Genomic DNA, 27,980 nt, shown 5'->3' with positions numbered 1-27,980 from the left:
TCTGTCAGGTGGCCTATTTTACAGAGATGCACAAGATCTTCACTGAACTGACGGATCAGATTGATCAGGGCAGTTTGACAGATGAACAGAGAAAGCAAGAGAACGAGGCCAAACTGAACGAGTTGCGCGCGCTGTCCATCGTGGCCAACGACTGAGACAGAAAACATCCTGGTACCCACGTCTTACTCTGACGTTCTAATGAAGTCACGTCAACATTTAATTTATTTCTCCTTTTTTTGTTAGTTATTTTTTGTTGATGTGTCATTTTGACAGATGAAGCCATCAGAAAACACCGATGATACTGTAAAACCTTTGAGCAGGAATTAGCATGAAGTTTAGAATCTCAGCTGGAATTAATTACCTTTTCTTGATTCCAGTCACTTTTTGTTGATCAAACTTCCTGTGTTTAGTTTTTCTAGTCTCGTCTTGTCTTTTTGTTATTACAGTCACTATAACTGACCAACAATTGAATTTTTAACAGATCATTTACATGTGTATCTTAAAGCTTTCCCATTGACCACAGGCCAAATTAATGTTCAAACCATAAAATGCTAAAGCTTCGTTTTTTTATACATGATGAACATTTTGTTTTCCGTAGTGTTCAAACACTACAATAGTATGTTCTTCAGCTTTTTTTGTTAGTTCATGTTAGTCTTTTGTGGATTCTGTGATGAACTACATGTATTTCAATGATACTCTGCCTCCCTCTACTGACACACGTGAAGCATTTTTCATCTTTTGTTTTGTTTTTGTATCTGACCTGTTTGTGCTCATCGTGTTTGTAATGAAGGAAAGACCGGTTTATATATATATATATATATATATTTACCAGTAGTCTTACAGCCATAATACACAAGGGCCAATTATTTAAGCCACACATTTTCATCTCATTTGTGTTGTTGTGAATGGCATCAGTTACTGACAATCACTATATAGTGAAGTTTTGAAACTGGAAGAGCCTTGATTGTATAAACAAAAGATTATTGTTTCGGTTTGACATTATTTCCAATGTGCCTTCACAGTAGGTGAGTATGTTGCTCACTATAGTCCAGTGTAAACGAATTCAGTGCCTTTGTCCCTTTGGATATAGCATCTACCAAGCAACTTATACACTGCTTTGCTTTTAAAAGAAATGAATGTTTGACTTCTGAAATCTAAAACATTTTCTCTGGACCACAGCCTTACGCTTCCCAAAAATGTGTGCATTTTTCGTCTGTAAAATTGTTTTCCTTTAAACAAATTGTTTGCTGTTGTGTTTACCTGTCAAACATTCTTACAGTAAATTGGTTGTGGATATTCAATGTCTGAAAATTCCTGATTTTATTTGAAATTAACAGCATTTTTCTCGCCGCCTTCATCCAAAATGACATCTAGTACACGTATTGCAGTCTGGGCAGGACTGTGATTTACTTGGGAAGGAACCCAAGTAAGTATTCTTGTAAGCAACAGATCGACATGCCTTTTCCCCAAAGTGACATCTACGTGAACCAATCAGATCTGCGCTTCAACAACAGCTGATTTTGTCAGTTAGAGCTGTGGTTGGTGTGAAAATGAAAAACCGTAATAAGGTATGTCAGTAAAATACAGTACATCTCTATCAGCTGGAATTAGTCAAACATTTACAGTTGAAAACACTAATTTACAGACTGTTGAACAGCCATTTCATGGCAACACAACAACTGAAACGAAGCATTACAATTCATACAGATTGTGCTTTAGAGGTGCAACTTACAAAACTGTAAAATGTCGACGACACTGATCGAAAGACTATTCATTAAAATAAGTTCATCAGTTCCCAAATCTTGGAAAATGCTACTAAATGCTCCTGAACTATGTATTAGGATGGAGTGTCTGCGTCAGGCCTATATGACCTCAGTTCAAACCATCAAAGCTGTCTATAATGACCTAAAACACAATCTAGATCACTACATGAGAAGCAAAGATGTGAAGACGATTTATCATAATTTATGGAGAACAGTTTCCTGTCAGTAGCATCTGGCTTGTTTAGCAAGTCTTAAGTTAGTTCAAATGTTTTCGAGAAAGTGGCTTTGTAAATGTGTTGTGGAGAGCGTGTGAGGTCTATACGGGTGATTTACTGTACATCTGTGCGATCTGCTCGCTGAAGACTCGCCGGAGATCCACACGCTTGCTCTTCAGGGTCGGCGTGAGGAGGCCGTTTGACACGCTAAACATTTCAGGGTGCAAATAGAAGTCCTTCACCTGAGAAAGAGAGAGAAAACGGCTGAAACGGAAGCTTTTGAAACATTTGACTCCCAAGGCCTTCAAGTGTCCACAACAAGGCTCCATGACTTTTCCGTAATAGTCGTTTAATCGTTCATTCATTCATATCCAGGATCTATTATTTATTGGATAAGTATTAAGCGATAGTTCACTCAAAAATAAGCATTCTGCTTAAAAATACTTGTTTAATGTATGAAGAACAACTGAGGTTCAAACCTAATTTGTCCTTGTGTAGGACAAGCAAGTAGGGTTGAGCCTCCTTTTAACACAATTGATGTCCTCATATATCCTCAAAAATCATAAATATATGTGATGCAGGTTTAATATATGTGCTGTAATTGTTTACATGTGTGCAGGTTACATGCGTGTGCGTCAAAGCGGCTCCGTTCACAGTAAAAAAAATGCTGCTCCACGCGAACTGTTATCATTTACATGTGTGGAGCATTTATTTTAATAGTTTTGTTCAATAAAATCAAATGATTACTTGCTTGTGATACTTTATTTGAACTAATTATCATTGCCACATTGCTATTATATATGTATTTAAGTCATTTTAAAAGGTTTATTTTTATTACCACAAAAACATTCATTATCCGATTACTCGATTAATCGTCAGAATAATCGACAGATTACTCGATTACCAAAACAATCATTAGTGGCAGCCCTACTTGCGGGTTTGGAATGACATGCGGGTGAGTAAATTATGAAAATTAGCATTTTTTTGGGTGAACTAACCTTTCAAAGGTAAGGATTTTTTAAATATTTTTATTCCATTTCTACTCAAGATATTTTAGAGCTTGGCATTGCTAGAAAAAAATATTAAAATTTTTAACATTTATATGTCTTTTCAAGGTCTACAAACAACATTTTCAAAATGAGGCTACTTCATATACTCATGTTGGGACTGGGAGACCCCCTGCTGAAGACCCCTGGTTAACATGGAACCAGCTCCACCCACAGGAGTTACACTGGCAATGCATAACAAAAAAACCCCAACCTGGACTTCACAACAGCAGTAATGCATATTTTAATATTTTATGCAAGTGCTTTAACAACAACACAGCCTGCCCAATCCTGATGAACACTGGCCTGCTAGACTTCATTTGTAAATGTATTTCCATACTGTACATCTTTAAAAACAATGAATGATGAATCATTTATCATACTGTATGTGATAATTGACACATGCTATCAATTAAGCTGTAAATGACCCAGAATGCTCCTCTACCTGCTCAAATGACTTCAGTCCTGCCTCCTTCCCCACTGCCGTCATGTCCTCCAGCACGGCTTTCTTCACATCCTGCCGGTCAAACGGGACGGAAAGAAATGTCATTCAGTTTGAAGGAACAGTTCACCCAAGAATGAAAATCTGCTGAGAATTTACTCAACCTCATCAGGAAAGATTGAGTGAAATGTAGCATTCCATCACTTGCTTACCAATGGATGCTCTGCAGTGAATGGGTGCCGTCAGAATGAGTGTCCAAACAGCTGATAAAAACATCTCAATAATACACTAGTAATCCACACCACTCCAGACTGAAGAAGTGAAAAGCTGGGCGTTTGTAAGAAACAAATCCATCAGGGTGTTTTAACTTTAAACAGTCGCTTCTGGCCAAAATATGAGTCCATAATAACGCTTCCTCTAGTAAAAAAAAATCAAAATCCACCAACATATTTGGTTAGAACTGTTTTGGATTGTTTTCACTTAAAATCGGTGCTTGATCTGTGCATATTTCTCTCCTGATTCGTACAAGATGACTTTTTCCACTAAAGAAAGCAATATTATGTATTATGAACTTGTATTTTAGCCGGAAGCAACGTTTTGAAGTTAAAAACATCTTTACTGATGGATTTTTTTTTTCTAATAAACATGCAGTTTTTCCCTTCACTCGACATTATTTGATGGACTGGAGTGGTGTGGGTTATTGTGATGTTTTTATCAGCTGTTTGGACTCTCATTCTGACGGCACCCATTCACTTCAGAGCATCAACTGGTGAGCAAGTGATGAAATCCTACATTTCTCCAAATCTGTTCTGATGAAGAAAAACTTTTTGACATCTTGGATTGCTTTAGTACATTTTCAGCAAATTTTTAATTTTCAGGTGAACTATTCCTTTAAAACTATTGATATCTTGAGAAATTACCACGTGTGCACAAGTGCTTTAAGCATGTTTCATGTAGTTTGGTCACCAGAAGGGAGATACATTTGTGTGTATTGTGTATGGCATTAAAGCTCACAGGATTTTGACAAAGCTCTTCATATGATCCAACGACCCCTCTTTCTTTGGCCCAGTCGACAAACACCTCCGGGTCTGGAACTACAACTCCTATCAGATAAGACTAAACACACAGAGAAACACAAGACTGCTGTGAGTGTCACTGCACTGAAAACAGAAGCTTGATGCCCAAAACTGCTGTACTAAAGTGTCTACACTTACTTGTAGACTATCTCCATGCACAAAGACCTGGAGAACAGGAACACAGCGAGTGTAGACGTTCTCGATCTTCTCAGGAGCGATGTACTCGCCCTGGGACAGCTTAAAGATGTGCTTCTTCCTGTCCACAATGCGCAAAGTCCCGTTCTGAAAGACCAGAGAGACAGCAAACGTTCACACGAGGTCTCATTCAGAAAGTCTTAAAGGGATATATCACCCAAAAAATGTTCAAATCTGTCATCATTTACTCACCCTCAATTAGTTCCAAACCTGTATGAGTTTCTTTCTTCCGCTGAACACAAAAGATGATATTTTGAAAAATGTGTGTAACCAAACAGTTACTCATTGACTTCCATAAGATTTGTTTTCCCCCCATACTATGGAAGTCTATGACTACCAGCAACATGTTCTTATATAAAATATCTTCTTTTGTGCTCAACAGAAGAAAGAATCTCATAGATTGGAACAACTTGAGGGAACAGGTGAATTAACCCTTTAAAGGAGAAATATATGGTGCATTCAAACAGCCCATAATGACTTAAAGTGATGTGAAGCAGCTGTAGAGTCTCACCGGCAGCCACTGTCCCACGTCTCCAGTGTGAAGCCAGCCATCAGCGTCCAGCGCCTCTCCCGTCCTCTCCTCATCCTTCAGATACCCTCGGAAGACGCTGTGACCCCGGATACAGATCTGGCACGTATAACACAATCAAAGTGTTAAATGACATAGGGAAGTCCATTCATTTCAGCTCATCGATCTGACAAAAGCGTTCCTCACGTAGCGTGTAAGGCCCATGTTACGGGTCACTTTCCACAATTGCTGGTAGATAAGGCCCAAAATCCCCCCTAATTGCAGAAAGTGTACCCATGTTTGGTTGGTGGGTTAATTTTCCACAGTGATCTGGATACTGACCTCTCCTTCTCCATTCTTGGCGCAGTAGTTCATGTCAGGGATGTCAGTTAACTTCACCATAGCACAGGGCAAAGGAGCTCCGACATGACCTGAAAAACATCAGACACACCGCTAACATGACTCCTCAGAACAACTGCTGAATCGCAGGTGAACATTAATATTATTTGGCTTATTACACTGTTACACTGGAAACAAGCAAGTCAAACACTGCACATTTTGGATAATGTAGCAAGTCATATGGGTATCCTTATGTACTACTTTTTTCAAAACTAGTAAATAGTACGCCATTTATGACTAAAGCAGGCTTATAAAGATACATGAACACAAACCTGCACTCCAGTCACCAGGCATAGAAAAGGTACATCCAGCAGTGCACTCCGTCTGTCCATAACCCTCGAAAATCTGAAACCATATTAAACACAATCAGTGTAAATATCGCAATCAATACTGGTGAATATCACTGGTGATGCACACATCACCCAAGCAGTGCTGTTTTAGTGTAATTTGCATAATATTACATTATTTACTAATATTTGGAGTTTTATTTTTATTTCAAATTTAGTTTTGTTTTGTGCTTTTCTTATTTTTATTAGTTTTTTTTTTTGGTTACACTTTATTTTAAGGTGTCCTTGTCCAGTGTAATTATATATTTAAGTACTGAATAATAGTAATTAACTACATGTACTTACTATATGGTTAGGGTTAGGATTCGGGTTTGGCTTAGGGTTACTTGCATGTAATTTTGCATAATTTATTGTTATTATAATGATAAGTACATGTAACAAGGACACCTTAAAATAGTGTTACCGGTTTTTTTGTGTGTCAGTAACACTACAATACGTTTACATTTGTTAACATTCGTTTCATTTGTTAACATTCGTTAACTACTTAAGCTAACATGAACTAATAATGAAAAAATAATTCTAAACCATCTTAATGTAAATTTCAACATTTACTTGTACATTATTAAAATCAAAAGTTGTATCTGTTAACATTATTGAGTTGATATGGAACTAATTTAATGCATGTTAGCTCATTTTAATGCATTAATTAACGCTAACTAATGGGACCTTATTGTAAAGTGCTACCCATGTGTTTCTGTTTAGCTTTATTTTATTTCATGTTTTTAAATACTTCATCTTAGACTTATTTCATTTCAGTTAGTTGCCAAAGCAACATTTCTAATTTTTAAGTTTCAGATTTTCATTTAACATTCGCACTATTTCATTTGAGCTTTTCTTCAATGACAAAACTGATTCTTAATAGAGTTTTAGTTTTAGTTAACAGTAACAAGACTGCCTCCAAATCAATGTGATGTCAGAGATGATGGAAAGCCTTGCTTAACCTACACGAAAACACATTTGTGTATGTATTAACGCGCTTTATAGTATTTTAATATGACACGGAATAGTTATTAGGAGAGGACTCACCAGACAGCCGAGGGTGGCTCTGAGGAAGGACAGGACAGTTGGAGAGATCGGGGCGGATGCAGTGAGGATGAATCGCAGGTTTCCACCCAGACTGGCCTACAGGAAGAAAGAGAGAGAGATGAATGAATGAATTTATTTTGCTCCGCTCACAGTTCATGTCACATATTATATATCCACAACACAAGGGGGCAGTTCAACGGCTTTCCATCAGATCTTTCAATAACTGCAGCTTGGTGTTAATGTGAAAGAGACGTGCCTGTATCTTATTGAAGATCAGTCGGTCCCACATGCTGTTGTTCCTCACGACTCCACTGCTCAGCTCGGCCTGTTTCCTCCTCACGGCGTAATGAAGAAAGGCTCTCTTCAGCGGAGACGTAACCGAGCCCAGAATCTACACACACATAGAACAGAGTGATTTAACAGTCATTATTCTCCATTTGTGTCCAACAGTGATGTGTAGCACTCACTTTATCATAGATGCGGTTGAGTAATCGAGGGACCACAGGGAAGAAGGTGGGCTTCAGGGTCTTTATGTCATCCATCAGCAGAGAAATGTCACCCTGGTAAAAACCAACCCTTGCTCCATGACAAAACATCGACACCTGAAGAAGAGAGAGAGAGTGCACAATACAATAGAGAACAAGGATTCAAATGAGCTACATAAAAGGACAAGAATCTAAACAGAGTATGATGGTTACGGTGTGTTTTTGTATTCAGTCAATATGCAATGGTAACACTTTGTTGCTAATTTAATTTATGCATTAGGAATCATGATATAACATCTAATAATCTGGGTTAATGTTAATTTAAATTGCTCAAAAGTGATAGTAAAGACATGCTACAAAAGATTTCAACAAATGCTGTTCTTTTGAACTTTCTATTCATCAAATAATGCTGAAAAAATAATGCATCAGTTTCCACACACACACACACACACACAATCAAATAGAGAGCGCCTCCTTTAAATTGTAATCATATTTTACAATATTAGTGTTTTAATGCATTTTGCATCAAATAAATGTAGCCTTAGGAAGCATAAGAGACTTCTTTCAACAAAATATTAATAAAATCTTAATTATTCCAAACCTTTGACAACAATGTAAATATACTATTATTCAAGTTCATTCATGTTAAATTAATGTAGTTTTATACATTTTAAAATGTTAAAAATGTTTATGTAGACATTTACATTAATAATGAATAATATATACAGTAAAACCTACTTGATTTTATTTACACATAACTTTTTAACAAATGTCATTAACTTTACTGTACACCATCAGAACATTGAAAAAATTCATAATGTTTCATCAAAACCTACTTCCATCATGACTTTTCAGATGAAACCAAGGGAAATCTTTTCAAATGAAATAATAATAATATTATGTTAATAATAGTGCTGTCAACCGATTAATCGCGATTAATCACATCCAAAATAAACGTTTTTGTTTACAGAATATATGTGTGTGTACTGAGTATATTTATTATGTATGTATATATATATATATATATATATATATATATTTTCACAGTATATACTGTATGTGTGTGTCTATATATACATAATAAATATACACAATATACACATATATTCTGTAAACAAAAACGTTTATTTTGGATGCGATTAATCGTTTGACAGCGCAAAATAGTGCACAGTATCAAAATAGGTGGGGTTACCTGGATCATACGCTCAAACATGTGAGCGAGTGGCAGATAGGAGATGGACACATCCTCCTGACGAATCACAAAGTAGCCCTGGCATGTGTGAATATAGAATATGACATAAATAGTTTAAAATATAACATTAATATATTATTAAGTCGAATTTCACTCCCGTGCAAAATATCAGTAGCAGTTGCATTAAGAGAGAACAGCATGAAGCCATTTTAACACACAACCTGCAGATAAAAGGAACAAAGAGCCTCATAAACAGAACTTGAAAGAGAAAGAGGTCTCATGGGAAACACAAGGCCTTTAGTAAAGAAGAAACAGAAGGAAGAGGAACAGGATAGAAGATAAGATGAAAGCTATGGAGAGATGAAGTTTAGGAAGGGAAATGTCACAAGCTGAAGGAGGATAAGTAAGAAAAGAAAGCAGAGATACAGGAAGTTAAAAGCTCTCTGAACTGACCTCAAGGATCTTGATGACAGAGGAGGTGTTGGAGGCGATGTTGCCGTGAGTGATCATGGCTCCTTTAGGCTTTCCTACATGAAACAAAGAATCACATCTAAACCCTAATTTCACAGGTCACTGTAACACAATAAACTAAATACAGTATGATGTGGTTATATTATTACAACAGATCAAAAAATGTCCTGTAATCCATCCAGGGTTTATAGTGTCAGCTGGTTGGTACCTGTGGTCCCGCTGGTGAAACATACCACAGCCAGATCCTGAGGTTTAGGAGGCTAAAGCCAACACAAAAACAAACAAACAAACATAAAACAAATTCAAATATCTAAAACTCAACATTTAAACAGTCTAGTCCAGTGTTCACAGCAAGCCGGCCCTGCATCACGCGATCACGTTCATCTGACACCCTCCACCTCCCCCAGCACCACCTGTCTAGATGTGCTACAGGGGATGCTATGTATAACTATTTGTGCAGCAGCAGCATAAATCTTGTGACTCGTTCACTCAGAATGCTTTTTTTCATTCCAGTGCACTGCTTCCCTATTTTTTTTTTTATGTAAACATGCACTAGATGGATGTGTTTGACAGTTATGCTTTCAAACTGTGTCTTTTGAAGTGTTTCGGAAGTCTAAAAGCTTTAAAAAAAACATGCATTGCTCAACCTTACTTTTTTCACACCACTGCCCTGTGTCTCACGATTTTTAATGCAAAAACACATTCCGCATGAATTGTCTATTAAATGCTCACAGCAGCTTGTTAGCATACTAGAAATAGCACATCTCCATACTCAATAATAACAACAGCAGAGCATATAGCAAATCAAGCCAGATAAGAATAAATACAGTAAGACTGTCATATCCATTAAAATTACTCTGAAAGAGGAAAAAAAGCAGCAAGAGCTCTTACCACAGGTGGCTTTAAACGTTCTCTTCCTAGATCCTGCAATGCATTTAAATACAGATATTTTAACTGCATTGTGAAAAATTAAGTTATAAATAAGACATTATTAGAGTACTTTTTTACAAGCAACTACTATTTCAGTATTTCTACTTCAAAACTGAATGTTTAATTCAATGTGTTACTGGTGTTTTGTTTTTTGTCTGTTTTGTAGTTGTTTGTGAACTTTACTCACAATTTCTGAGTGAAAATAGTTTCAAAGTAAATCCTACACCTTTTTTTATTTCCAGTGTGATCATGTTTTTATGACCAGCAAATAGAGACTCTAAAGGCAATACATTATGAAAAACAGGATCAAACTCAAAAGTCATAAAAATGGCATCCATGTTTACCATCCAGTAACTACTGAGTATTCAGTGCACAGGCATTAATCAATCACAATCATTTATTTATTAAAATTATTTGCATTTAATAGTCTTAAAAGCCTGTTTAATTGTAAAGGTCAAAGAGAGAATGCAAACGAGTCATGAAAATGTAAATTGCTACAAAAATGCCATAAAACTGTAGAAAATTACAACAACTGTTCAGTTATTTTAACTAGCTATTTTGTGAAAATATTCCTGACCATAATCTGTGAGAGCTGTAATATCTCCACACCACACTTCCTTCCTCTCTCCAGCAGGGCGGCGCTGAAGGGGCTAAAGAGCACCAGACAGGAGAGGGTGGGAGTCACTCCCTTCTCCTTATTCTTCAACAGAGATTCTGCCTTATCCTCCTTATCACAGATCACCATAGAGATCTCCGCTGGAGAGATATCCGAGACTATTAAGCGCTATTAAGATTAAAATGTAAATGATAGCATCACAGCTTCGTTTCGAGGTTTTATTATTATTACTCACCCAGGTTAAGGATGTGAACCATAGCCTCTAATCCAAGTGTATCGTACAGAGGCACCAGAGCCATAGAGAACGTGTAACAGGCCAGCTCTGCAATGACCCACTGCAGTCAGCAGTAGGAGACAAACAACCCGACAACATATTAGAAAAATCCAGTTATAATAAACCTGGAGAACTGTGTATTCATCTCAATGGAAGTTGCTCAGCTGGTAAGTGTTTGAAATGTGACTTTGCTCACAGGCATTCAGTGATTTAACTGGTTTGTGAACACATGCCTATTATAATAGACCAGTAGTGCAAATGCTTCTATTTTGATTTCACATCTGTGACCTAAAGATCTAGATCTAGAGTGCTAAATCGGAAGTATTTCTCAGTCATTTAATGTCATGGTTTTTCTGTTTAAATGCCTCAAAAGATCCCAGATTTTCAATCTAGATAAAGACTTGAGGCTTACGTCAGCAGTTACACACATCATTTCAGAGGCTGAAATAACGGTGAATTTGATTTAAGATTATAAAAACACACTTTGAACATAATTCTTTAAAATACCATGCACTGAAGAACTGTTCACAAATGTTCAAATGTCACAGATGTTAATCTGTGTATGATATACCTCTGGTCTGTTTTGGGCAAAGATGCCCACAAACTGCTGTGGGTTTGGTTTGCAACCCTTCGCCAGCAAACCTGATCCCAACACCTGTGCCCTTTCTGCGACCTGTAACAATCACAGTGCCATTAAAATCCCTCAGAGGGCTTTTGCTGGATTATTACATGATTATTATACAGTAATAAATGTGTTATAACATGCATTGCTCTCACCTCAGTGTAAGAGATCCACTGATAGGGCTCTCCGGGTTTCCTGAAGCCAAGACAAGGACCATTGCCTGCACAAAACATGTTACTGTTAGTTAGTATGGCTCTCTGGAATACTTGATTCTAATTTGTCATCTGTGAAATACTGTGGTCTTCATATTTTATAATGATTACTAGCTACTGAACTGTATAACGGACTGATCCGCTGTTATACATGCTTCTAAGCTTGTTTATTAATGACTTTCTATTGTCTTGGAGCTGAATAAATGACACTATTTTCTTTTTAGAGCTGTTGTAAAGCACATTTGCTTCATATTTGATGAAGTTTGCAACACTGATTTATTACTGTGAAGCTGCTTTGAAACATTCTACTGTATAAAGTGCTATATGAATAAAGATGACTTAATGACCAGCTGATTGTAAATGTTTCTTGCTTTTCTAAAATGATCCATCTTTATTTTTGTCCCATCACAAATGCTTTCTACGTTCCATGAATCCAAGCACACACAAAAAAAGCACTTCAAACTCAAGCAATCGACCAAGAAACTATTGTACAGTTCATTCGCTGAAGGAAGCTGCATGTGATAAAAGCATTATCGATCTGAGAAAGCCTTGCAGAGCACTGCGGTAAAAGAAAAGAAAGAAAAACTGAGGAGCCACTGAATTCATCTGGGCTCAATGGATGAAATAGTCACTCGAAATGTTTTTTCTGTATATTTATACAAACTGAAATCACACAGACCTGCTATCCGCAGTCCTCTCTGGAACATGTCGTACACTGTCTTTGTGTCCTCATAGTAAAACTCCAGCAGATTGTCATCCGTCAGTAAAGCTGAGCGTCTACAGCTCTGATCTCCCTGTAAATAAGTATATGTAATATCTGAAAATCATATGTGTTATATGACAAAGTATGATTGCTCTTGGTATATATTTATACTTTCATGCATTTCTCCATAAAAAAAAAGACAGTTCATCCAATAATTATCATTACTTGCCTAAAGAATCAGAATGATATTAAAATTGTAAATAAAACAAACAAACAAAGATTATTGGAGTGTTTTACAAGAATATAATATTTCGGGTTTTTTTCCCTTCAAAATTTCACATTTTATTCAATGAGTTAACGCTTCTTTATGTAGTGAAATCTACTAATTTCTGAGTTTGAGTGAATTTGTGTACGTACAGTAAACTATGCACAGTATACAACTTAAATGTGCTCAAATGTGCAGTAAGCAACTCAAACACAAAGTGTGATACTGTATCCCACAATGCAATGCACTCAAATTGACCTTCCATTTTCAATGCGATGAATAAAGCAGAAGCAGTATTAAATGTTCTTAATAAAAAATGATTAATCCGTATTGTAAATAAAGGTGACATGTCTCGATGACCGGCTGATTGTACATTACCTCTTACTTTCAGTATATCTGCTGTCTTTCTTCCCAGCTCAAAAAAACACCAGGTCTAAGTTGGTATGGCAGTTTGATTAGACTGTAATGTTGGCTAGTTTTTGGACATTTTTCAGCTAAACAGTGTGAAAGATCGGCTTAAGAGCAGCTTGACTAGGAAGATCAGCTAAGACCACCTTAAAGCAGTTAATACCGGCAAAACAGTTCAAGCTGGCTCTTTAGTATGGTTGACATTATTTGATTAGCCAAAAACTGACTCGACATGTAATTGAGGATCATGTGAAACAATAGACCTGCAAAAGTTTTCACATACTAAATTTAAACAGTGTACAGTATACTTTCAGCTATTCATCATTATATCCATCATATATACACTATTAAAGTGTTCAGTTAGGTTTTATTTTTACGCTTTCACTTTTCATTTTAATTTTAGTTTAAGTTTTAGTATTTTAATATTTAAAATTTTAGTAATTTAGTATAATTTAGTAACAGTTTTTGCTTTTAATATTTCTTTTAATTCGTTTTTATTGCAGTTTTAGTAACTTCAGTACTTCCACTTAACCTACTTTCATTTTGTAATTTGCCAAAGTAATATTTCACATTTTTAAGTCTAATTAAGTCTTTAAAGGAGCAGTATATAATATTGACAGCTATAGCAGTTGAAATGGGTACTGCAGACCAAATTCTAAATATTGGGGAGAGTTTGTTCCTCCCGCCGCCGCCTCCTCCTCAGACTCGGCGCTCACATGGGTTGCCAGATTGAGAACATGCTACAGAAACGAGCCCAGCTGACAATGATACTAAGTTGATGAATTGATTTAGCTGCGTTTTAATATTCCTTTGGTCATAGAGTTTTTAGATGGATAGGTTGGGTAGAATCTGCGATCTCTGACCCAGTTTGTTTGCTGGATTCCATGGCTGCAATACGCTGTGTTTTCCACCAATTGGCAACCCAAGGTGTGGAAATACTATATTGGGTAAACTGACAGTGGGTGAAACCAAAATAAAAATCAAAATAAATAAAAAACACACACATTTCAAAGTAGAATAACTGGCTGTAGCATTGTTTTTGGAGAAACAAGTATGTGAACTAATGTTTCCTAAATATCTGCAAACATGGTATTTCACGCTTTAGTAGAGTAAAAAAAATTTCATACAGCACTTTTCAATTTTTTTCAGCTAATATTTATTTTTATTGGATAGATATGAGTTTTAGTTTTGCAGTAACAACACAGTTACCTGCACAGATATGGACTGGGCCTGTAGGTCACATGGAGGCTGGATTGGCCGAGGTCTGGTCACCAGCCAGTAGGTTGTGAGAGAGGCTAGCGCTCCTAAGCCTATGATAGAGGACGGAGAAAGGGAGAGAGAGGACAGAGAGAAGGACGAGGGCAGAGACGGAAGGAGCGTCTTCAGATTGTCCATTTCAGACTTGCCATCTCCTCCAGTGAGACGCAAGGAACGTAACCAATCCTGAAACTGCATAGCTGTGAGACACACACAGATTCACTGCCATCAGCATCATCATAAGAGTCCAACACTTCACAGACTCCCACATCTCTCTAAATTATATGAAAAAGGACAAGGGCTACTGCATGAGAGCCGTTACGCACCCACAGCAGCAAAATACATATTTAAATCTGTTAGAAAACACTCTCTGTCTTTCTGTTGATTCCAGACATGCCTCACCCCTCCTTTTTTCCCCTCTCTCTCATTCCCCCTCCTGTATCCATTTCTCTCTCTTGTATTATGTTTTAAATATCTCTTACTCATATGCGAGGTATGCATGCTTAAATGTATACATTAGTTCTTGGTTTAAATGCCCCAATAAGGACATGAATGTTAGGACTACAAGGGTAAAGGAGTTTGTGATGAAACCATGAAGACAGTTCAGCATTCTTCGCAAAAGTCTATTCCTAATATGTCCATGTTTTTCTGTACATGTGGCCATTTTATATAAACACATGTTCTTGGCCAAAGATCCTATGTGTATGTTATTCATATCCTCATTGGTTAAGAGGGTGAAACTCCCCTCGACATATGCCTATATAACATCTGTATTTCTATGAATAAATTGAAGTATTGAGAATACATTTGAATGTGTGTTTTCTTGCTTCCCGGCCGTCTATCTACACTTTAAGGAACTGAGAATTCTTCAAGGTGGCAAAGAGAATTACAGAGGGACCAAATTGTTATTCTTTATTAACAAAATCCAAAAGCATGCTTTGAGAACAACTAATCTGAGAAATCTGTTGTTCACCAATATTTTGTATAGAACACAAAATAAGATATTTAGAAATGTTGGTAACCAAATGGTTTTATGACTATTGACATTCATTAAAAAAGTCATCTTTCAAAATTAGAGCCCGACCGATATGGGTTTTTTGGAGCCGATACCGATACTGATATTAGGAAGTAAAAATATCGATCGATATATCGGCCGATAATCTTTGTGTATATTATAGTACAGTACCAGTCAAAAGTTTGGACACTTTCCCATTCGTGTGTCCAAACATTTGACTGGTACTATATATAGAATACAGTATATACATAAACAGAATATATATACAGTACATAAACCAATTTTTTGCAATGAAATGTGGTGATCAAACACTTACAATGATGTGACAGAGATACGTAATGGAGGCAGGGTATATATAAAAATAAACTTTATTATCCAAAATGAGTCTGACATCAGTGCACTGAACAGTAAAGTTGAAGTTTATTCAACTTTAATTAAATTCAATTCCATTCAACTTTATTCCGTTGAAGTTTATTTCACTTCGGAACATTCATTCATGGATTTGCGCTACTGTCTTCACACACAGACAAAACTTACTAGAGAAGTGTTAAGTGTGACATAATATACCTCTGTAAATAAATACAATATAAATTCATGTCTCGCGCACTTTAATGCCCTTTGAATGTAACGTGTACGTTCCCTTGGAACTGGAATCATGGCGGAATTTCATGTAAAGTCCACTTCGCAGGGCACTTACGGTCGAATAAGACGACGCTTGAATGCTGCTGCCTGAACAAGAAACCTCCTTACTGAAGTGAAAGTGTTGACTGGTGTCACTATCTCGCGAACGCGCTGGCGGATCTCCACCAAATTCGGGGGATCCCTTCAGCTCTAGGAGCCCTCTCGAACTCCACCCACCGCGCGTCGGTAGCCCCCCGGGATCGCTTGATCGGTTGGCGCCGGACCGCGAATTTAACCACCTGTAACTCCCGAACCCCGGGGGCTATCCACGCGGGGGTGGTCTCATTCGAAAGCGGGCCTCTAGACTACACTCGATTCACGTTCGAGAGGGTTCTTGAGCTGCCTGAAGGGATCCCCCGAATTTGGTGCGGATTTGCCACGCCGTTACGGAGATATGGCCGTTCAAAGTTTCAATGGTTTTCCATAGACTTAAAGGGATCATATGATGCGATTTCAATTTTTCCTTTCTCTTTGGAGTGTTACAAGCTCTTGGTGCATAAAGAAGATCTGTAAAGTTGCAAAGACTAAAGTCTCAAATCCAAAGAGATATTCTTTATAAAAGTTCAGAGTCAGCCACACCTACCTAAAATGGCTCGTTCTAACACGCCCCCACATGTCTACGTCACTATGTGGGAATATTTGCATAATGCCGCCCAAATGTTCACGCAAAGAAAGAAGGCATAACTTTTATTCTCGCTGTAGTTTTATTGTTTCCGCCGCCATGTCGTAAAGACGCTGTGTGCTTTGTTGTGAAAGCGAAACTACTTTGTTTGGTCTTCCAAAAGAGGACGATATCTGCTTCGTCATGCCTAGAGCTGATCCGTGGCATCATACGACCCCCTTTAAGCTTTAAAGTGTTTCATCCAGGTCGCCAGTAGCAAACAATGGAGCACGGACAAACTAAGTAATTACACCATTTCAAGCATTTTATCTGCGTTATATGTCCTGTGAAAAAAAAGTTCATATCGGCGACATATTCGCCGATATCAATATATCGGCGACAGGCTCATATCGGTCGATAATATTGGCAAAACGATATATCGGTCGGGCTCTATTCAAAATATCTTATTTGATATTCCACAGAAGAAAAGTTGGATATGCAACACTTTACAATAAGGATTTATTTGTTGATATTAGTTAACTACATTAGTTAACAAAACTACTAAAACTTGAACTAAAATTTAAATGAAATGGAAAATAAAATCTGATTCAAATCTGCAAACCTGATACCAAGCAGCAAAAAAGGATGACTATTCTGTATGCTACTATAGTGCCACAAAAATGTCACATTTCACCTTTAACTGAATATGTCAAATATGGCAATTTTCACAAACTGGTCCTTTTAATAGCAGCTCGCCAAATAATCCTTATTAAAGCTGATAGAAATGTGGCATTTTTTCCACTATATAATTGCAAAGATAATAAATGGCTGTTAACCACAACAGTCAAAAACAAGCCCTGACACGCTCTACAAAGGTTTTTTTTTTTTTTTTTTTTTTTTTTAACGTAGAGATAAGGGAAGATGCCCCACTAACTGTAAGAATAATGTGCATTTACTTCCAAATTGTAACATATTTAGATACAAAGTTTTGCATATGCAGGATGATCATGATGTATCAGCCAATGTGTTTTTATATGGTGGCCGAGAGAGCTCAACGTGCTGCAACCTAAAACACATGCCAATAGAAAAAGCACCAGCAAATTAAGAATACGTCTTCATCAGTTTGACAGCACATGTGCTGCAAATACTCGCATAACAACCAAATATAGAAACGCGTTGCAAATACTCACAACACAACCAGAAACGCGCTGTAAAAATAGAAACACGCTGACACAAACAAAAAACGCACTTCAAGTAGCACAGACCACAAAGGGGGACCGCAACGATGCTTACAAAAATTAACCATGGTTTTATTATAGTAAATGTAGTAACCATGTATTGATTACCAATTGTATAACCACAGTTGTACAAAAACCATAGCTAAACTAGGTTAGCGTGGTTTATTTACCATGGTTTAACCATAGTAACCATGTTTTATTTGTATTTATTTTTATATAATAATGATAATAATAATAATAATAATAATAATAATAATGTATATATAGGCTATTTATAGTTAGCATGGTTTATTTACCATGGTTTAACCATAGTAACAATGTTTTATTTGTATTTATTTTTATATAATAATGATAATAATAATAATAATAATAATAATGTATATATAGGCTATTTATTTATTTATTTTAATAGTAAAATTTGCATTTGTTTTTTTATTTGCAGCGCGTTGAGCTCTCTCGGCCACCGTAATTATAGGAAATAAACAGAAACATCTGCTAATTAGTTGCTGTAGAACAAAACGTACAATTATTCCAAGAGGCTACTGAGATAATGTGGCCTTATTAGACTTTCTTATTAATATTATACATTGTATTTGTTTTATACATTTATATATTAGTTGAATAACTGAACCAATGACAGACAAAGCATAATCCCAGTAAAAATACATTCCTCATAAGGAAATTTGTTTTCTATTATTCATGTACAGGCATTTGAATATTTACATATTTAATTGTCTATATTTTAATTGTAGATATGTCATAACAGCAACATTATAAATGCAAATGAAATGATTTCCCTCAATTAGCCTATAGTTTGTAATGAAAAGCAAAAATATCTCAAATGTACATCTGATTTGTTTTTATTTTGAAGTAAAAAGATATCATTTTCACACCACAAATCTAAAAACAATAGTGTCCACAAATCCCTCATTAACAAACAAACAAACAACTTTGGTATTAAACATCATGGATCGCTATTTTCCAGAGACACATGACATTTTGCAGTAGAAAAACTCAAATTGCAATTTATTGTAAAAGATACTTCAGTGATTGTTTGAATCGAAAATCAAGTCAAGACACAATACAAAGCAGAGCAGTTAACTGCGGTAAAATTAGGGAGGCAGAACATTTTCGGTACATTTCTGGAATTTTTGGAAACTTTCCAGGATTTTTGGGACAACTTTGGAAAGTTTACGGAAATTTTTACCTTGAGTGACCTACTGTTATTAAAAAAACGTGGCGACTCCAATATGCTAAAAGATAATAATAATCATTACAAAAACCACCAGCAATTATAGTCCTTTATTCTAACGCTATGCTGAAATGATCTGGTGCATTAACACTGAATTACATTAATGTGCAGTGACTCTAAATTACTAACCGACTAATTACATTGATTTCTTGTAAAGAGGTCTGAGAACAAAACCTGGATGAAAAGCACTCAGCCCTGAGAGAAGCCAACTAATGTTTCAGCCTGAATGCCAGGAGGACGTAATGATGATTGGCCGACACACAACAGGCTCTCGGGTAACTCTCGGCCATTTTCGAGGAGGCAGGACACACACGCAGCCGAAACATAAACACAGCACAGGTGTGGAAGTGTTTCAGGACACACAGAAGGACAGGTGGAGATGACGAGAGGTGTGTTTTCTCGCTGACAGGCTTCAAGTGAATTTGAATGGCGTCCCGCAGCAGAAGATGACACTGCTGAAGCGAGTACAGTCGCACTGATTTGGTGCTGAGATGGGGTGACTGGGAGGCCCCAGTGTGAACGCGTTTGCCAATAAGACGACCCAAACACGCTCACTTACCGGGGCTCAATTCACAGCCTCTCTCTCTCTCTCTCTCTAACCTCTCACCCACTTCCTCCCCCATTAAAAGCACAGGAGGACAAAGGATGATGTCATCACCCCTCGCCCTGCATTGGTATTCCCACAGAGAGGGAAAATGCCCTCCCTCCTCTCTCTTTGAATGCCACCACAGCAAGTGCCGTGATGTTTGTCTCCAGAATACTTAACTCTAGAGACGCCGAAGCCAGCCAGCATCACAACTTGGTTTATAATAGCCACGGATGATGATATGCACACAATACAACTCTATAATGACTATATATATATCAGTATGACTAATATTTACAATAATAGTATAATAATATTAATTCAAGATACATACAAATTTAAAAACAGAATGTCCAGACCACAAAACCTTCACGTCATAATTTAAACCATAATCATTAATAAAATAATAATAATACAATTTTCACAAACAAAAGAGGTATAGTTTATTATCCTAATTAAGCTATGCTGTCATGTTCAAAAAGTATTCTATTTTATAGCCTTATTTGGCACTGAAATTAAATTCATGGGTATATCAGCCGTTTTAAAACAGTTCAGAAATTTCCAAGAAATGTAAGAATATTAAACATTACATTTTAGTAAAATGTATTTACACAATTTTATACAAAGTACTATTTAAAATAATTAAAATGTAATAATACAATTCCAAGACGTTGCCCAAAACATTTTTATATTCATATATATAAATAAATGATAAATATATGATGATATGACACATAGACAACCATTCGAAAGTTTGAGGTAGGAAAGATTTTTGGTATTTTCTGTATTTTTATTTGGTCAAAAATACAGTAAAAACAGTAATATTGTGAATTATTTTTACAATTTAAAATATTTGCATTTTTCTATTTATTATGTTCTATTTATTATATATATGAATATATACATTTTTAAATGTTACATATTATATTATATAAACTATTATTATTACTCATATTATATATTTTAAAATGTTATATGATGTCATGTGATACGTATACACTACCTTTCAAAAGTCTGGATTTGGTAAGATTTGCGATATATTTTGTTGCATTATACTGTATAAAAATTCAGATAAAACTAAGTAAATAAATAATTACTACAATTACAAATAACTTTTCTTTTTTATCTATTCTATTTAAATATTGTATTTACTATATATTTAACATATATATATAATACATTCAGTGTCACTTGATCCTTCAGAAATATTTCTCAATTTGGTGCTTAACACAGCTGAAAAAAGTAGCACTGCTTAATATTTTTGTGGAAACCGTTATACATTTTCAGGAAGATTTAGCGGGAAAAATCAATATTTGAAAAAGAAACCTTTTCTAACTTTATAAGTGCCTGTCACTTTAATGTGTCTCTGCTTACTAAAAGTATTTTAAACAGTAGAGCTATGCTTTTTTTGCAGATTAACAAGGAATTAAAAAAAACTTATTTCTACACCCCACATGTGGTCACTTTAGAGGCAAGGGTTAAAGCAACACAACAGTAAACAGGGAAATCCCTTTCATCTGAGCATCTCTGCACATCCCTCTCTCTGTCACAGGTCCACAAAAGCTGGAGATAAATGGATTTAGCAGCAATGACATCTGAAAATGATTACGCATCACAGATGAGGACAGACCTCTCTCTTTCTCTCCCTCCCTGCCTCATTCATAAGGGCCATTGTCAGAGGTAGACAGGCACTATTGTGTGTTTCTGGCACTCACTTGGGAACTTAAACAGAACAAAGAGGGGAGAGAGTGACAGAGGCTATTACTCAAACTGGTGCTAAATGAACTAAAGCACATTTCAAAGAAAGACCTACAGAGTTACAGCCTCCGTCGCTGAAGAAAACTCAAGCTCTCAGACACCAACACGGATATCAACAACTCACAAAGAGCAGAGATGAGGAGACAAATGTCTTTTATAGGTTTATCTAGACACAAAAACTATTTTGACTTGTTTGTAAAACCGAACAACTTGCCTGTACAGTAATGTACTTACACTCTCAGAAAAAAAGGTACAAAAGCTGACCATTGGGACTGTACACTTTAGGTAATAATATACAGACTTTAGGTACTAATATACTAATATGTACCACTTTGGTACAAGCACTTTAAGTGATAATAATAATTATAATAATAATAATGTGTAAATTTTGGTTCTAATATGTAAATTTTTGTACGAATATGTACACTTTAGGTACTAATATGTACCATTTTCGTACTATATTTACACTATGTAATAATATGTACCATTTTCGTACTAATATTTACACTTTAGGTACTAATAATATGTACCATTTTTGGTACATATATATATACACTGTAGGTAATGTCCATTTTGGTACTAATATATACACTTTAGATACTATGTACCATTTTGGTACTAATATTTACACGGCTGGTCCAGCCTCAGGTTTCTATGGTAACCGGAGCATCTAACGGCCACTGCAGTGACACAATGACTTTACCAATCAACGATTGGCTCCTTTAATAACTTAATAACTTAACTTTAGATACTAATCTGCACATTATGTTACTAATACACTTTAGGTACTAATATGTACTTTTAAGGTACTCATATGCCGCCGTTAGGGGTAAATAAGGTATAAATGTACATTTTTGTCTGAGAGTGTACAGTAAAAGTTGAGCATTCTGGAGAGTTTTAAAGCATATTTAATATGAAAACGAGGCTGCGAGGGGTTCAGTGTGTAATATTCTGCAGTGTACCTTCATGTCAATCATTCAGCTGAAAAAGCACTGAAAATATATCTTCCCAAAAATTCCTTGAGACAAAAAGTTCCAGAAAAAAATGAGGTGTGATGCCTGACCTTGAGACAGCACTGAACAGACTGTACATCCCTCACAGCCTTGTTTTCAGTCGTGTTCAATTATGTAAGGTGTCTACCCTGACTCATGGTCCATTACTGAAGAGCATTATTAGTGTCACATGTGGCCACGGGAAGCGTAAATTTTGCGGTTGTGATCTCAGGATGGTGTTGTTTCCTGTGCGGAACAGTTAAACTGCATTTAGTTTGTTCTTTAGGTCGTAAAATTGTACCCACTAAAAAAAGTGTCATAAACATTATAGGCTGTAGTTGAGAGAGGAAACCTCAGCGGAGCTCCTGTACAAAAAATGTGATGAATGGAGAAACGGTTCGTTTGTGCTGCTAACATGAATGATCCCTCAGTCTTATTGCTGAGAGGGGTAATATTGGTTTTCTAAGTGATCGGATTGACAGTTTTGCCTAATGGATGATCAAATAATTGAAAACAATTCAACAAACTTGCACTGAAAGCGTGTAATATTCTGCAGTGTACCTTCATGTCAATCATTCAGCTGAAAAAGCACTGAAAATATATCTTCCCAAAAATTCCTTGAGACAAAAAGTTCCAGAAAAAAATGAGGTGTGATGCCTGACCTTGAGACAGCACTGAACAGACTGTACATCCCTCACAGCCTTGTTTTCAGTCGTGTTCAATTATGTAAGGTGTCTACCCTGACTCATGGTCCATTACTGAAGAGCATTATTAGTGTCACATGTGGCCACGGGAAGCGTAAATTTTGCGGTTGTGATCTCAGAATGGTGTTGTTTCCTGTGCGGAACAGTTAAACTGCATTTAGTTTGTTCTTTAGGTCGTAAAATTGTACCCACTAAAAAAAGTGTCATAAACATTATAGGCTGTAGTTGAGAGAGGAAACCTCAGCGGAGCTCCTGTACAAACAATGTGATGAATGGAGAAACGGTTCGTTTGTGCTGCTAACATGAATGATCCCTCAGTCTTATTGCTGAGAGGTGTAATATTGGTTTTCTAAGTGATCGGATTGACAGTTTTGCCTAATGGATGATCAAATAATTGAAAACAATTCAACAAACTTGCACTGAAAGAAGAACTCAAGCTGTATTTACTTATACTTACACTGTAAAAAAAATCCGTACAATTTACGGTAAAAAAAAAAAGGAATTTTATCCTAAAAAATACGGTAGCAACGTTTTAGGTTTTAACTTAAATTTACAGTTAAATACCGTAATTTCATTAACTGATATAATGTTAATATACCAACCTATTGAAGTACTGAAATCTGTTTTGTACCTTTGTAATACACTGATAACCACCAAATGCAGGTGGTGATGAGAAAGTCACGTGATGAACCAAAGCCCATCACAAGCAGCTTTTAAATAATAACATATATAGAAGGTGCACAGTGTCATTCACACAAACTTTAAACAGCATCATGGTAACACACAAAACTGAAATAATGCAATAAACATTCATTTAACAATATTAGGTGTACCACACAAACCTAATATACAAAACTGATAAGAAAAAACTAAGAAGAAACAGTTATTTCAACAAAGACTGTACATCCCTCACAGCCTTGTTTTCAGTCGTGTTCAATTATGTAAGGTGTCTACCCTGACTCATGGTCCATTACTGAAGAGCATTATTAGTGTCACATGTGGCCACGGGAAGCGTAAATTTTGCGGTTGTGATCTCAGGATGGTGTTGTTTCCTGTGCGGAACAGTTAAACTGCATTTAGTTTGTTCTTTAGGTCGTAAAATTGTACCCACTAAAAAAAGTGTCATAAACATTATAGGCTGTAGTTGAGAGAGGAAACCTCAGCGGAGCTCCTGTACAAACAATGTGATGAATGGAGAAACGGTTCGTTTGTGCTGCTAACATGAATGATCCCTCAGTCTTATTGCTGAGAGGTGTAATATTGGTTTTCTAAGTGATCGGATTGACAGTTTTGCCTAATGGATGATCAAATAATTGAAAACAATTCAACAAACTTGCACTGAAAGAAGAACTCAAGCTGTATTTACTTATACTTACACTGTAAAAAAAATCCGTACAATTTACGGTAAAAAAAAAAGGAATTTTATCCTAAAAAATACAGTAGCAACGTTTTAGGTTTTAACTTAAATTTACAGTTAAATACCGTAATTTCATTAACTGATATAATGTTAATATACCAACCTATTGAAGTACTGAAATCTGTTTTGTACCTTTGTAATACACTGATAACCACCAAATGCAGGTGGTGATGAGAAAGTCACGTGATGAACCAAAGCCCATCACAAGCAGCTTTTAAATAATATCATATATAGAAGGTGCACAGCGTCATTCACACAAACTTTAAACAGCATCATGGTAACACACAAAACTGAAATAATGCAATAAACATTCATTTAACAATATTAGGTGTACCACACAAACCTAATATACAAAACTGATAAGAAAAAAATAAGAAGAAACAGTTTTTTCAGCAAAAAAAACATCACATTTGAAATGTAACGCAGGGAATTCTGGGAATGTCAATTTACGGTTATTCACTGTAAATTATACGGTCTTTTTCACTTCCAAAAACGGTATACTACCGTAAAATTAATGTCCAATACATGTAATGTCCAATACAGTTTTTCACCGTATATAGTAGGGGAATTTACCGTTAACCATTTAACAAGTTTTTACTGTAGCATTTTTACAGTCTTTTACCATTAAATTCACGGCCATTTTTTACAGTGTACAACATCTTAGCAGCACAGTCCTGGCAACCACATGCTGAAAACTACTTTAAACACCCTGGCAATCACCCAATAGTTCAACAGATAATTATTATTTCAAAAGGTACTGAGAACAAAGTTGTATTTGATTTATAACCCAGTTGTCACACACACACACACAAGATGGTCTGAACCTCTTACAATGCCGAGAGAACCTCAGTGCTCAGAACAACAGGCACATTGTTAGACTAAAGACATTCAGGATCCAGGACGAATACGTGTGTAAGGAAAAACCTCACCGTTAGGAGACGGGATGTAGGTGAGTGAAAAGTGATGTTCAGTCGTGTGAGGATGGAGAACACAAGAAGTGAACAAGCTCACTGGAAAGAAAACCTTAACGAAATCTTTGATATCGCAATTATTGCTCATTGAAAGCAATGGTGATAAATGAAGACTCATTTATTACCGCTTGAGAAAAAGTGTCACTTCTAGAGTTTTAGAAAAGATCTCCACAATATCTCAAACGGTGTCAAATTCCTTCATTTTAATAAGAAATGGAATAGCCATATCATTTTATAGTGCTATACATGTCTCCAAATGTATTGCCTATTTTATTTGTTTATTTATTTTTTAATTTAAAGAAAAGTTATAGGAAAAAAAACTCTGATTTTAGAATTGTTTATACTATTATTTAATGTTTTGAATTATCATATTGAATTCATATTTTCAGTTTTCATTTTAACTTTAGTAATTGTGTTATTTTGCAACTTTGTCATGTCTTGTTCATGTGTTTTCAATAAATATTGCACGCTGTTATTGTTTTTACCTCTTTTTATTTCTATTTGCTATTATTTTAGTTTCAGCAATTTTGAAACTCTTTAAATGAAAACCTCTTAATTTCCTTATTGTAAGTTATTAGTTATTTTTTTATATTATTTTAGTATTTAATATTCAACATATCAGCTTTTTTATTTAATGTTTTATATTTCCAGTTTTCATTTTAAACTTAGTTTTAGTAATTGTGTTTATACAATTTCACATCATGTCTTATGCGTTTCTTGTCAATAGTATGTGCTTTTTTATTAGGTTTTATTTTTATTTTGTATTCATCTTTAATTTACTTTCATTTCAGTTTCAACAATTTGAATACTTATTTCAACAAAGACAGCATTTCTAATTTTCGTTTATGTTTTCTTAAATACTTTTTCATCAATTATTTATATTTTATTTTAGCTTTATTTCAATCAATTAAAATGAGAGCGCTGTCCAATGGTTAATGAATGAAGGAGGGGGTGAGTGAGAGAATGGCCTGGGTGTTCTCTGGCTGTGATTCCCAAATGAAGCATGAAGAACTCAGAATCACACTGAAAAGGTTTGGAGAGGAGAGGAGAGGGAAGAGGGAATGGGAAGGGTGTTGCATCACAGCAGACAAATTAACTGTCTGGGAACGGAAGAGAAATGTGGAAAAGCAGCGACGCATCCTTATGTCTGATGTAATATACAGTGAAAGGTAACTATGTCAGCCTGTAGTGGAAGCACGTTTTTACTTCATTCCAAAATTTCACAATATCGCTATATGAAATATCGGAATGGTCTCCTGAAGACACACCTCACAACGGGTCTCATCCTACAGGTTGCTTTTGCTGTCATGGCTTTTCCTGCTGCTCAGAAATGTGTTACTCTCAAAGCCATCTTAAAGCATTTTCCCTACCAACACCAACCTGACTACAAAACAAACCTTTGAATTTGGGATTGTTGTTCGAATGTTACACTAGCCTAAGCTTATTCAGCATGACTAGACATGCCACACACACAAGCACACCCTTTCCTCGTTACATAATTGACAAAAACACACCCAAAATGACCCGGCATGACATAAAGACAGAGAAATGCATCAGTGCATAAAACTACAAACTTATTCAAAGTAGCACTTATACCTGCAGTTACTGTAGATTACATGCAAGACTCACATAAAAATGTTAACAAAATGGAAAAACTTAACATACAGTTGTCCCAAAAATCATTTAAATAGTTTAGAGACACTTAAAATGTCTGCATATCATTGGATTGCATAACATATACACAAACACAGTATGTAAATAGGTATCCTACCCATGTGTTTTCAAAAGGGAAATGTGATTATTAATCCAGCACTGATATGAATTATAAGGAAACCCTATTAACATTATAAAAAATGTCATATAAAATAATTTCACTCACTATCTATCTATCTATCTAAAGTACTGATGTGATGCTAAACAGACCTAATGTTGAATTACAAACGGGACGACTGAGTGAGTGAGTGATGAATGAATGAATTTGATCAATAATAAATGTGGCAGCTTCTTCCGTCTATCGATATTCAAAAAAAAATGTTAGCAACTACGGTGGCTTTTCTACTTTTGTACGAAATCGCCGCATTTATAGCCTACGTGGTTTGTGGAGGTTTTAAGAAACTGACTCTTACCTGTGTGTGGAAACTGGGTCACCCGTCCTCCGAAAGTTTGTCTATTCTCCTCAGACTGTGGTAAATCCCTCCCGGACCCCGGAGCCAGTGTTCAGCCCCTCTCACAAACACGCCCTCGCTCCCCCTCTGAAGTCAGCCTGAGCCTGCATGCCCCGGGCCAAACCTCCACCAACTCCTCGAGGTATTC

General features: G+C 36.0%; 2 protein-coding genes across 2 annotated transcripts in view; one reads left to right on the top strand and one right to left on the bottom strand.

Annotated features, from left to right (window-relative positions):
* LOC107553165 (bridging integrator 3-like) overlaps positions 1-1,296 on the top strand; it is a 58,939-nt gene extending 57,643 nt beyond the window's left edge. The window contains exon 9 of the mRNA XM_016235294.1: positions 9-1,296. Within this exon, the coding sequence (XP_016090780.1) occupies positions 9-155 (147 nt within the window). The 3' untranslated portion in view covers positions 156-1,296. The remainder of the gene's footprint in view (positions 1-8) is intronic.
* Positions 372-27,955, bottom strand: LOC107553163 (long-chain-fatty-acid--CoA ligase 6-like). The gene is made up of 21 exons (XM_016235291.1): positions 27,794-27,955; positions 14,405-14,652; positions 12,499-12,613; positions 11,763-11,827; positions 11,557-11,658; positions 10,947-11,046; positions 10,673-10,851; positions 10,057-10,089; positions 9,374-9,425; positions 9,148-9,221; positions 8,695-8,772; positions 7,485-7,619; positions 7,274-7,408; positions 7,018-7,113; positions 5,917-5,989; positions 5,588-5,676; positions 5,249-5,365; positions 4,681-4,824; positions 4,481-4,582; positions 3,470-3,541; positions 372-2,220 (listed from the first exon to the last, which is right to left on the bottom strand). Exons 2-21 carry the CDS (start codon positions 14,648-14,650, stop codon positions 2,080-2,082), a joined length of 2,148 nt encoding a protein of 715 aa, XP_016090777.1. The 5' UTR covers positions 14,651-14,652; positions 27,794-27,955; the 3' UTR covers positions 372-2,079.
* Between the last annotated feature and the right edge of the window lie 25 nt (positions 27,956-27,980).

The sequence above is a fragment of the Sinocyclocheilus grahami genome, unplaced genomic scaffold, assembly GCF_001515645.1.
Source record: "Sinocyclocheilus grahami isolate Dianchi unplaced genomic scaffold, SAMN03320097.WGS_v1.1 scaffold465.1, whole genome shotgun sequence".
NCBI classification, from domain to species: Eukaryota; Metazoa; Chordata; class Actinopteri; order Cypriniformes; family Cyprinidae; genus Sinocyclocheilus; species Sinocyclocheilus grahami.
Note: the sequence above shows the minus strand (reverse complement) of the source record. Positions and strands in the feature narration are given on the sequence as shown.

What these genes read in the sequence shown, in the direction of transcription:
- LOC107553163 (XM_016235291.1), bottom strand. Translation starts at nt 14,650, where the DNA reads ATGCAGTTTCAGGATTGGTTACGTTCCTTGCGTCTCACTGGAGGAGAT. An exon ending in AGTGGATCTCTTACACTGAG is followed by an intron (nt 11,659 to 11,762) that starts GTGAGAGCAATG and finishes TGATTGTTACAG; the next exon opens with GTCGCAGAAAGGGCACAGGT. An exon ending in AAGAGCTTTGTCAAAATCCT is followed by an intron (nt 3,542 to 4,480) that starts GTGAGCTTTAAT and finishes TTTGACCGGCAG; the next exon opens with GATGTGAAGAAAGCCGTGCT.